This window comes from Thamnophis sirtalis, unplaced genomic scaffold (assembly GCF_051295495.1).
Source record: "Thamnophis sirtalis isolate CommonGarterSnake01/CBP01778 unplaced genomic scaffold, rThaSir2_p1.2 scaffold_14, whole genome shotgun sequence".
Lineage (NCBI taxonomy): Eukaryota > Metazoa > Chordata > Lepidosauria > Squamata > Natricidae > Thamnophis > Thamnophis sirtalis.
In genome coordinates, this window is record NW_028261394.1 from 7311799 (window position 1) to 7324139 (window position 12341).

General features: G+C 43.9%; 1 protein-coding gene across 1 annotated transcript in view; it reads right to left on the reverse strand.

The window, feature by feature from the left end:
• OTOA (otoancorin) overlaps positions 1-12341 on the reverse strand; it is a 50006-nt gene that overhangs the window by 6926 nt on the left and 30739 nt on the right. The window contains 4 exon segments of the mRNA XM_087729219.1: positions 693-829; positions 2003-2145; positions 2741-2896; positions 12096-12283. Coding sequence (XP_087585345.1) covers positions 693-829; positions 2003-2145; positions 2741-2896; positions 12096-12283 — 624 coding nt within the window.

Below are 12341 nucleotides of genomic sequence, written 5' to 3' on the forward strand. Positions count from 1 at the left end.
TACTGTGCATAACCAGGGCATATAACATTGAGTAATAACCACAACCCTCACTTATATAGAAAGTGTCCCCTACAATACAAACCCAATATACCACCTTGGCCCACCATACACCCTCTTTCAACCCCCTCCAACTTTCATTCTTCCTTCTCACATACCCCTCTACACCTACTTCCCCTCCCCCTCTATCTAACCCTGACCCTATCACTCCCTCTCTTAATCCATTCCCTCCCTTCCTTCTCCTCCTCCTCTCTCTCACTCTCTCCACCCTCCTTCTTCTTTCACTCAGCTCCTCCCTTCGGTATACTTCTATTACCTTCCAATATATTCGGTTTGTTCTGTTTTAACACTAATATTAAAAAGCCACAGTATACGTGCAATCATGTACCTTAAAGTTTAACACATATTATGTTTCCCCCCTCCCCCCCTCCCCCTAGATCCCCACCTCCCTTCCCTCCCCCCCGACTTCCCAGAGACCATACATGGTATAACTTTTTGACAATCACTGTCTAGAATATCTCTACATTGATCTCAGCTTCTTACTGTTACCCAAATTTTAAACAGTTTGAGTTCTTACTGATGCTAAGCATAAGCTATCTGGAGTTTCTTAATCCCATGTTTACTTTGTATATAATCAATCCATTTTTTCCAGTCTCGTTTATATCTCTTTCGGAGTGATTAACTAACTTTCTTACCAGCGATAATCCCAATTTCTTGCAGAATTGCATGGTTCCATTTCGTTGGGCTCCCAAATACAGATTCGACTTTCTTTTTAAATTCTCCCAGAGTGCTTGTGCTACATGGCAAAGAACCCAGTCTGGCTAAAACCACACTGTGGAGGAAGCACAACAACACCTTATCGCAATTGGCCTTTTGACACCTGGTTGCTAACATCTTGTAGGGAGAAGAAAGAAAAGAAGGGAAGATGAAAAGACAGACAGATGGAAGGGAGGGAGGGAACGAGAGAGGGAGGGAAGGAGGGAAGAAAGGAAGAGAAGAAGAAAGACAGAAAGACAAAGATAAAGAAAGGAAGAAAGAAAGGAAGGGAAGGAAAAAGAAAGAAAGGAAAGAAGAAGGAAGGAAGAAAAAGAAAGAAGAAAAGAAATAAAGAGAAAGAGAAAGAAAGAAAGAAAGAAAGAAAGAGAAAGGAAGGAGGGAAGGAGGGAGGGGAGGAAGATAATGAAAAATAAAAAAGGAAGAAAGAAAAAAGGAAAAGAAAGAAGAAAAAAGAAAGAGAAAGAGAAAGAAAGAAAGAGAAAGGAAGGAAGGAGGGAGGAGAGGGAAGGAAGATAATAAAAAAGAAAAAAGGAAGAAAGAAAAAAGGAAAAGAAGAAAAAAGAAAAAGAAAGACAGAAAAACAGAAAGACAGAAGGAAAGAAAGAAAGAAAGAAAGAAAGAAAGAAAGAAAGAAAGAAAGAGAAAGGAAGGAGGCAAAGAGGGAGGGAAGGAAAATAATGAAAAAGAAAAAAGGAAGAAAGAAAAAAGGAAAAGAAAGAAGAAAAAAGAAAGAAAGAGAAAGAGAGAGAAAGAGAAAGAAAGAAAGAAAGAGAAAGGAAGGAGGGAGGGGAGGGAAGGAAGTTAATGAAAAAGAAAAAAGGAAGAAAGAAAAAAGGAAAAGAAAGAAGAAAAAAGAAAGAAAAAGACAGAAAGACAGAAAGACAAAGACAGAAGGACAGAAAGAAAGAAAGAAAGAAAGAAAGAAAGAAAGAAAGAAAGAAAGAAAGAAAGAAAGAAAGAAAGAAAGAAAGAAAAAGACTTAATGATACAAGAGCAAGGAAGTTTTTGCCCCTTCAGCTGTCAGAGACAACATTGGAATCCCGATTGACGAAGGCAACTATTTTTCCTATTCTGCAGCTTGGCTGCAATAATATTTTGTTTGCTTTACAAGCCTGAGAAACGGCTCTACGGAAAGCGGACCGTTCTCTTGAAAAAACCAATATCCCCCTTGGACTATCACAACACTTTTTAGAAGCATTCCACGGAGGAGAGAAGAAGAGAGGGGTACCTGAATTCGGTGGCGTTGATGGATGCAACCTCTGTCGCGTTTAGGGTGCAAAGAGTGGCATCAAGAGCAACCAGATCGAAACTTTTGAGACTGGCTATCTCTTGTCCCGAATCATCCAGAAAACCTTGTAAAATAGATTTCGCCTGGGGGTGGGGGGATGATAAACAACAATGACCACAATGCATATCCCTGTCTTTCTCCACCCCGCCCACTTAAAACCATATTACCTTATGCATACTGATCTCAGAACAATTTGCAGCACAAATACATTCACCCCTAGACGGAAGGGACTCCTTGAGATCCAAGGTTTGAAGGAAAACCTTGAACGTTGGAGTGAAGATAAAGGTAAAGGTTCCCTTTGCACATATGTGCTAGCCGTTCCCGACTCTAGAGGCCGATGCTCATCTCCATTTCAAAGCTGAAGAGCCAGCGCTGTCCGAAGACGTCTCCGTGGTCATGTGGCCGGCATGACTCAACGCCGAAGGCGCACGGAACGCTGTTCCTGTCCCACCAAAGGTGGTCCCTATTTTTCTACTTGCATTTTTACGTCCTTTCGAATGGCTAGGTTGGCAGAAGCTGGGACCAGTCACGGGAGCTCACTCCGTTACGTGGTGCTAGGGATTCGAACCGCCGAACTGCCGACCGTTCTGATCAACAAGCTCAGTGTCTTAGCCCCTGAGCCACCACGTCCCTCTAGACCTCTCTTAGCAATGGACTCTCGGTGTGAACTTTTATTACCTGAGATGGATCCCAGGCTGTTTGTTGTGTCAAGGCTGAAACGGTGTCAATCAAGCTGAGATCCAGCATTTCAATTTCCTTCTCGTTCAATGCTGTGACAATGCAACCCAGGGAGACAATGTGGTATCTTTTCCAGTGTTCTGGCGGACCCCAAGCCTTTTAGAAACACATACACACAATGTACAGTGAGCCATTACTGGTAGTTCTCGACTTACGGCTTACCATGAAACCAGAAAACTTTGTTACTAAGTGAGCAGGGACGTGCAGTCAGGGGAGACAGGGAAGGCAGAGCCTCACCCACTGTCATCATGAAAAGAAAAAAAATGTAAAAGGAAAAAGGCAAGAGCTGAGATCAGGCTGAGCTAGTTGCTCCCAGAATCACCATGGATGACTCTGCTTAACTGTTTAAAAAAGCCTCTAAAAAAGCGCCCTCTACAGGAGGTGGCAGGAGAACGACGTGCCTCATCTAGCCTGACTTTTTATGATCACTCGAGCAGAGTTAAGCAAGGGTTAAAAGTCGAAAAATTCCTGGCGTAGATGAGACACGTCATTCTCCTGCCTCCTCCTGTAGAGGGTGCTTTTTTAGAGGCTTTTTTAAACAGTTAAGCAGAGTCATCCACGGTGACTCTGGCAGCAACTAGCTCAGCCTGACCTCAGCTCTTGCCTTTTTCCTTTTACATTTTTTTTTCTTTTCGTGATGGCAGGCAAGAGCAGAGTTGAAATCCTCTCTGAAACAGCTGGAAAAGGTATGTGTGGGTCGGAGGGAGGGGGAGGAATTCAAACTTCATCCTCCTGGTGCAACTTTGTGAGTGTGTGTGTGTGTGTGTTTGAGAGAGGGGGAGGGAGGAAGAGAGGGAGGAAGGAGGGGAAGGGAGAAGGAAAAGAAAGAAGGAAACTTATTTAGCAAAGGAGAAAAACAAATGCTGTCGCTTTAAATCGGAACTGAGCATGCCTGGCTGTGGAATTCTGGGAGTTGAAGTCCACAAGTCTAAAAAAATTGCTGCCTCACCAGCCATAAACCTCACCGCATGTCTCTGTAAGTGAGACAGTTTTGCCCCGTTTTAGCACCTTTCTGGCCACAGTTGCCGAGGGAATCAAAACAGGAGTGAAGTTCGTAACAGGGTCGTTAAGTGGCTCTGGCTTCCCTGTTAAAGGTTGCTCATCTGAAGTTTGCAAAATAGGGTCACGTGACACCCCCTCAGGGTGCTACAACCGTCATAAATACCTGCCAGTTGCCAAGTGCCTGAATTTTAATCCCGTGAGCGCCGACGGGCTGCAATGATCTTGTGAAAAACAGACGTTAGTCACTTTTTTTCACTGCTGTTGTCATTTTGAACGGTCGTTAAATGAGTAAGTAGAGGACTACCTGTATCACATCGTGTTGGGAACCAATGGAGGAGACCCTCAAATCTCCACTGCATAAATCAGGAAGAAGAACCCACGGCTCTGGAGCCGCACGTGGCTCTTTCATCCCTCTGCTGTGGCTCCCTGTCGCTCAAAATATACATCACAACCGACAATGTGCGACACCCGCTGGCATGCCATTGATTGAGCTTTTCATCCCCTGGTAAGCCAGCCATGGTTAAATCCAAGAAAAGAAACATTTCAGAAGAAAGCAGAAGCTTTAATTCAAATACAGATGCTAGTTCTGTGGCCGCTCGGGAAATAGCCAGGCACCGGAAGGGATTTGTGGCTCCCGGTGTTTTCTTTTCAGTGGGAAACGGGTCCAAATGGCTCTTTCAGTGTTTTTACGGTTGCCCACCGCCGGCCTTCATGAATCTGATGTGTTGGAGAGCTGAACCAGACTGCTGCTTCGGTTCAAAGGCTGAATCATGTCAACTTCATTTCCCCAATTGATCAAGAGACTGTTCAGTGCAGATTGGCAAAGGAGCAAATTATTCTGGAGAGCTTAGAACTCCCCAAAACTCTTTCTACATGTTCTGACCCAACCTGAGCAGAAGCAAGAAACAGACTCCTTGTCACGAAAAAAACCCTCTTGTGAATTAATTGCATTCACCCACTGAAAAATCCAGGCAAGAGTCTTTCAAGGAATTAACAGCAGCAATAGACCTTATTAATCCCTTGCGATAATTGCAAGGCTGTGAGCTCCCAGCCGAGAGGCTGTAAATTAAGTTCTGGCAAGCAGTCTTTGTGGTACAAAACACAATAAGCAAAATCTTCAGAAATACGAACTGTTGCCTCCTACGACAGCCACTCCCCTTTCCTTCTATTTATTCCCCAGCCAGGGAGGGCCCATTCAGTATCCACGTGAGCTTTGCTTCCCAAGTTGACTCTTTGTCCTCCGTTGTTCTCCTCTCCTAACAGCTCTGCACATACCTGCATCTGGAGCAGGCCCCAGCTGTTCTTCCTCCTCATGCATATCAGCCTCCAAAGGCAGCTGCCTCTCCAGTAGCTGGGAAATGTCAGATGGCCCTGGCTCTTTCTCTGCGTCCAATGCAAAGCATCCATCAGAACCTACTCCAGACTCCAGAACTGGCCCAAGTTCTTCCCCAACCTCCTCATTGTTCAAGTCTGGTGGGCACAACACTACACTCTTAGTAAACCTCTTGTATCGTGCAGTGATTTTTTTTTAAAGCTTGGGAACAAACATATAATTGGGAAGATTTTATATATCTATTTCTCATCTTAGGATATGGAATGGAAACTAATCGACATTTTCACTTGTCCGTCTTATTACGTATTTTGCGAGTATTCCTAGGAAGCTTTACCTGGAATTATAGATTTTTATTTATTTACTTGTACCCCTTGGGCATTACAATATGAGGATATTAACGTGTGCATTTTCAAACCATTGTTTACGTCTACTTTTTCTACCCTCCACCTCCATTGGCCCTGTCACTCCCAGTGCAGCTAATAATTCAGGATATAATATTGCAATAATATTTTAATAGTACAGCAGCCGCAGCCTAAATCAATAGCAATAAAACAGGAGGGCAAGTGAAAACTGGATTTAAGATCTCATAGCAAGCTAACAAAGTTTTTTAAAAAGCAAAAACACAAACCAGGGAGCTGTTTTAATACATTAAAAGAAAAAAACAGCACCGGTTTTGTTTATTTTTTTTTTAAAGAAGAAAACCATGAATTTAACGCTCCTTGTGTCCTTTTGTGAGTTCTCTCTCTCTTTCTTTTAAAGCGTTGCAATCATCGGAGTGATTATGGAAGGGCTCCTGAAATTGCTCTAAACTACAGTTTAACCATAGCTTAGCAAATAATCCACCACGGGTGGCATCACGGAAGGAGACACACGACAGCTAAAACAGTTTATGGCTTTCTAAATTGGGCTAAAGCGAATAACCACAATCTGAAAGACAGAGCAGAAAAATAGGCAGATGGAGCTGGATCCGGAATACAGCTAGGAGGGACCTTGGAGGTCTTGTAGCCCAACCCCCTGCTCAAGCAGAAGACCTTGTACCATTTCGGACAAGTGGCTGTCCAGTCTCTTCTTAAAAGCCCCCAGGGATGGAGCATCACAATGTCAGGTTTCCGAAAGATGCCTTAATTAGATCTGCAAATGCTTTATGAGTTGACACACACCTTCTGGAGGCAAGTTGTTCCACTGGTTAATTGTCTTCACTGTCGGGAAATTTCTCCTTAGTTCTAAGTTGCTTCTCTCCTTGATTAGTTTCCACCCATTGCTTCTTGTCCTGCCTTCAGCTGCCTTGGAGAATAGCTTGACCCACTCTTCTTTGTGGCAGCCCCTGAGATATTGGAACACTTATATCTTGGGACACTTAGATCTTGGGACACTTAGATATTGGAACAAGCAGGGTGAAGTCCTAATGTCCATTTTCATAATTTCTACTGTACCTCCCAATTGCCGGCATGGCTATTAACAGCTGCCCAGCCTGAGCCGAGGTGGCACAGTGGTTAAATGCAGCACTGCAGGCTACCTCAGCTGACTGCAGTTCTGCAGTTCGGCTGTTCAAATCTCACCGGTTCAGGGTTGACTCAGCCTTCTATCCTTCCGAGGTGGGTGAAATGAGGACCCGGATTGTTGTTGGGGGCGATATGCTGACTCTGTAAACCGCTTAGAGAGGGCTGAAAGCCCTATGAAGCGGTATATAAGTCTAACTGCTATTGCTATTGCTACTTCAACCCAGTGGATTTCCAATCTGATCCTCTGGAAAATGAAAGAAAACATAAGAACTTCTAGTGATGGAGCATCCATAACTTCTGAAGGCAAGCCATTCCTCTGGTTAACTGTTCTCATTGTCAGGTAGTTTCTCCTCAGTTCTAAGTTGCTTCTCTCCTTGATTAGTTTCCACCTATTGCTTCTCGTTTTACCCCTTAGGTGCTTTGGGGAATAGCTTGACTCCCTCTTCTTTGGGGCAGCCCCTGAGATATTGGAAGACTGCTATCATGTCTCCCCTGCTCCTTCTTTTCTCTAGACTAGCCAAGCTAAGATACAGGTAGTCCTCGACTTATGACCACAATTGAGGCCAGCGTTCCCATTGCTAAACGACACTGTTGTTAAGTGAGTTTTTGCCCCATTTTGCAACCTTTCTCGCCACCGTTAGCTGAATTCCTGCAGTTTTTAAGCTGGTAACACAGTTGTTGCGTTGAATCTGTTTTCCCCGTTGATTTTGTTTGTCAAGAGGTCGCAAAACAAATACTTTGGGATACGGCCAAGGCTTATATGAGAGGCCTAGCTATTAAACATACAATAGGTACCCACAGGAAAAAATTAGAAGAGAGGGCAAAATGGGTAACTAAACTGGAGGTGGTAGAAAAAGCCTTGCAACAGAACCCACTAGACGATAGGAAAAAAGAAGAAATGGCTAGAATTAAGCATGGGATCTCTCTTTTAGACCAGGAGGATGTCGCCCGAAAACTTAGGGGGATTAAGCAAAACTCTTTTGAGCATGCTAACAAACCAGGTCGCTGGCTCTCTTATAGACTTCGAAAAGAAAGAGAGAGCAGACATATAGCTCAACTGCAGAACAGTAAAGGGGAATTAGTAGAAACCAAGGGGGAGAAACAGGAAATTATCCAAGGCTTTTTTCAGCAACTATATAGTAGGGAAGAAGTTTCTGAGGTCCAAATTAAGGAATTTTTAGATAATGCAAATCTACCCAAGATCTCAAATGAAGCAAAAGGGGTACTGAACCAAAAGATAACATTAGAGGAACTAGAAAAGGCAGTTAAAAAAATGGGAAACAACAAAACTCCTGGCATGGATGGTTTGCCAGTTGAAATCTATAAATCTTTTTTGGAAATTTTAGGACAGGAGATGATAGCAATATTTAATGCTGTCTTGACGGACTCTATTGCACCGAAATCATGGGCCGAGGCTTATATAACCCTTTTGCCTAAAGTTGGAGCTGACCGTACCCAAATTAAAAACTATAGGCCCATTTCACTTTTGAATGTGGATTATAAAATCTTTGCAGCTATACTGGCAGATAGACTCAAATTTTTCCTTAACAAATTTATACACTCGGATCAGAACGGCTTCCTGCCGTCAAGGCATTTGAAAGACAATGTCAGAATTATTTTGGATGCCTTAGAATATTATGAAGCTCGGCCAGATAAACAAGTGGCATTTATGTTTCTTGACGCACAAAAGGCTTTTGATCGGGTAAATTGGAATTTTATGTTGTCACAACTAGAAAACATGAAGTTTGGAGAAAGTTTTTTAAATGCAATTCGGGCAATTTATGTACGACAAACCGCGACAATATTGGTAAATGGAGAAGAGGCGGGTGACATTGTGATTGGTAAAGGCACAAGACAAGGATGCCCGCTATCCCCCCTACTGTTTATCCTCACATTAGAACCCCTTCTTAGAATAGTGAGAAGCGATACACAAATTAAAGGGTTACGAGTTAAAGCTCAGGAATTCAAGGTCCAGGCTTTCGCCGACGACCTTGTCTTTATCCTGGAGGACCCTATGGAGTCTGGGATACAACTTTTATGTAAAATAGAAGAGTACGGTAGGATAGCGGGGCTACGTATAAACAAAGAGAAGACAAAACTGCTAATTAAAAATATGACTCTGAACCAGAAAAGGGAAGTACAAAGCCTGTTAGGGATCAACATGGCCCACAAAATACAATATTTGGGAATTTGGCTGACGGAGAGATGTTCCTCTATCAAGGTAGATAACTATATTAAATTACTACAACAGGTATCCAAAGATATGACTAATTGGAGTAGCAAACAATTGTCTCTGATGGGCAGGATCGCGACAGTCAAGACTTATGTATTACCAAAATTTTTGTTTTTGTTTCAAACGGCACCAACTAAATTGGACAAAAAATTTTTTAAATCCTTGGAGACAATAGTGACACAGTTTATATGGCAAGGCAAGAAAGCACGAATTAAAGCCCAAACTTTACAAAAACGCAGAGAACTGGGAGGCTTCGGAGTACCCAACTGGGAAGCATACTATAACGCAGCAATCATGACATGGGTGAAAGATTGGGTGATGCTGAATAGAAGGCGCCTATTGGCTATAGAGGGACATGACCTCCCCCAGGGATGGCATGCCTCCCTCTGGCAAGAAAGAGACACCCCCCATAGGTACTTCATTGGACATTATATTCGGAAGATTTTGATGGGGGTCTGGGAAAAAATGAGGAAAAAATATTATCTTAGGGTTCCGTGTTGGTTGGCACCATTAGAAGCCTTAACGCATCCGAGTTTATTTAATTGGACAAGAAACATAACATATAAAGATATTATGACAGAAGAGGGCAACATAAAAACAAAGATGGAATTAGAGCAACAGGGCAGGAATTTGGAATGGTGGGAATATTTACAGATTAGAAACAGGTTTAAAAGCGATAAGGCACGTTTCGGGATCTACCCAAACCCTCAGGGGCTAGATAAGATCATGTTTGGTGGAGACAAAAAAATGTTATCGAAGATCTACCAATTTTTGACCTGCCACGATACTAATGAAGAGATGGACAAAAGCCTTCTAACAGTATGGGAGAGAAACCTAGGTTATGAAATTGAAATGGGCAAATGGTGGGATCTATGGAGTAAGACCATTAAACTTACAACATCCACTGCATTCAAAGAAAACATATACAAGATGGTTTATAGGTGGCACTTCCCCCCAACGAGGTTAGCTAAGATGTTTCCTGGGTTATCTCCATTGTGTTGGAAATGTGGAAGAAAGGATGGCACATTCTACCATATTTGGTGGTCCTGTACTGAGGCCACGAAATATTGGAAAAGGATTAAAAAATGGTTAAAAGAGGTTACCGGGGCAAACATTGAATGGAGACCTGAGAACCTGTTACTAAGCATCAAACCAGATAACATAAGTAGTTCAATATGGCATTTGAGCCTGCATATAATTGTGGCCGCAAGAATAACCTATGCACAATTTTGGAAATCCACCACTATACCACCGGAAGACGCATTAATTAAAAAGATCTACGAATGTGCAGAAATGGATAGAATGACGGGTTGGCTGAGGGACAAAGGAGAAACAGAACATTATCTTAGCTGGAACCTATGGTATATGTGGGCAACTAGGAGAACAGCAGGGACTTAAAATGGGGAAAGTTAACATAAGTACTGTAATAGATCCCTGAATCTTGCAATGAGAAGATGTGGCTTAGAGATCTAATAATTGAGGAAAGAAAGAAAAACTGGGCTGTGAATGACTGTCACCGTGGGGGGGGGGGAGGGGGGGTTGTATGTCTAAAACGGTATCTGTATCTGTATGTTTTACTTTATATTGCTATGTATGATTTGTCTTGTTTATGTCGTTGTATTTATGTCGCTGTATTGTGTTTTTCTGTTTTTTAAAGGTAATGTTTAATAAAAACCATATTTAAAAAAAAAAAAAAAAGAGGTCGCAAAACGTGGGGGTCACGTGACCCCAGGACACTGCAACCGCCATAAATATGAGTCAGCCACCAAGCAACCAAATTTTGATCACATGACCAAGGGGACGCTGCAGGGATTGTAAGTGTGGAAAAAGTCATGTCATTTTTTCCCCCCAGTGCTGTTGTAACTTCGAACCGTCACTAAACGAATAGTTGTAGGTCAGGGATTACCTCTAATGAACTGGGCATACAGATGCGTTAGAACAGTGATGGCAGTGGTGGGATTCAAATAATTTAACAACCGGTTCTCTGCCCTAATGAAAGGCTGGGTGGGAGTGGCTCAGTGGTCATGTGACTGGGTGGGCGTGGCCAACTCAACTTCACTTGCGTCAATGGGCGCTTCACCTTAGCAGTTACAATGTAATAAGGGTTAACAGGAGAGGCAGTTTCTGTAAGCAGGGCAATGAAGATTAGGCTAGAAATAAAACCAGAATGTTTCCTTCCTGCCTTCCTTACAGGATTAGCCCTGTAAAGTGGGGAAAAAACAAAAGGAGATTTCTTCCAACAACCGGTTCTCCCAACTCAGGGGTGGGTTTCAACCGGTTCGCGGTGGTCCCCGCGATCCGGTTGGTTGCCGAACCCGGAAGTAAGTAACTTCCGGGAACGGCGAAGCCCCCCCCGCCCGCGCGCCCGCGTGCGCCCGCGCCTGCTCCTTACCCGGTTTTGCCGAATTCTGCGCTTCCACGCATGCGCAGGACGCATACAGCGCCTGCGCGATCCTCCAGGAGCAGCTGGAGCATCGCACAGATGCTAGTACGCATGCACGCAGCGCGCACGTGCACGCACGCGCCGCGCGCATGCGCAAGGACGCCGCCGGCCTCGTTCCAACCGAACCGGTTGGAACGGGGCGAGAAACCCACCCCTGTCCCAACTGCTTTAAAAAGTTAACAACCGGTTCTCCCGAATAGGTGCAAACTGGCTGAATCCCACCACTGAGTGATGGCAAACCTTTTTGGCACCAAGTACCCAGACTGGAATGTGTGTGCATGAGCTGGAAACCCGAAAACCAGCTGGCCAGTACCCATGCCTGTTTTTTGGCTGTTTTCGGGTCATTTTTCAGGCTGTTTTTAGTCCCAAAATAACTGGAAAGTGGCCTGAAAAATGGCCTTTTGGGGGCCATTTTCCAGGCTGTTTTCCAGCTGTTTTGGGGGGCATTTTTAGAGTACAAAACAACCTGAAACCGTGCCAAAAATGCCTCCAAAACAGCCCTGAAAACAGCCTGGGAAATGCCCCCAAAATGCCCTGAAAACGGCCTGGGAAATGCCCCCAAAATGCCCTGAAAAACAGCTGGAAAAACGGGCCAGAAAACAGATGTGCATGCCGGAAACCAGAAGAGCATCTGGCGACTGCATAGGTGCCCACAGAGAGGGCTCCGTGTGCCACTTCTGGCATGCATGTTGTAGGTTTGCCATCATCGCATGAGAGGGAGGTCGCTGGATTTGGATGAGAACAAGGAATTTCCATTCCGTTCCCCTCTTTTCATTACTTACCTGTTTAGCTTTTTCCTTCAAGACAGCAAGCTGCGAGGTGTTAAAATTGCTCACTTGGCCAAGGATTTCCACCGTTTGGGAGAACGTCCCGCTTTCCATGCAGTTTAGTTCCTGGACGGACCAAAACATGTTTGCTTCTGATAATTGTATAATCTCATCCGAAGAGGGAGCCGCGACACCTTCACAGTCTGAAAAAATGGAATCACATGGAGGCCTTTCCACGCTATTCACTCGAAGAAAGCTGGC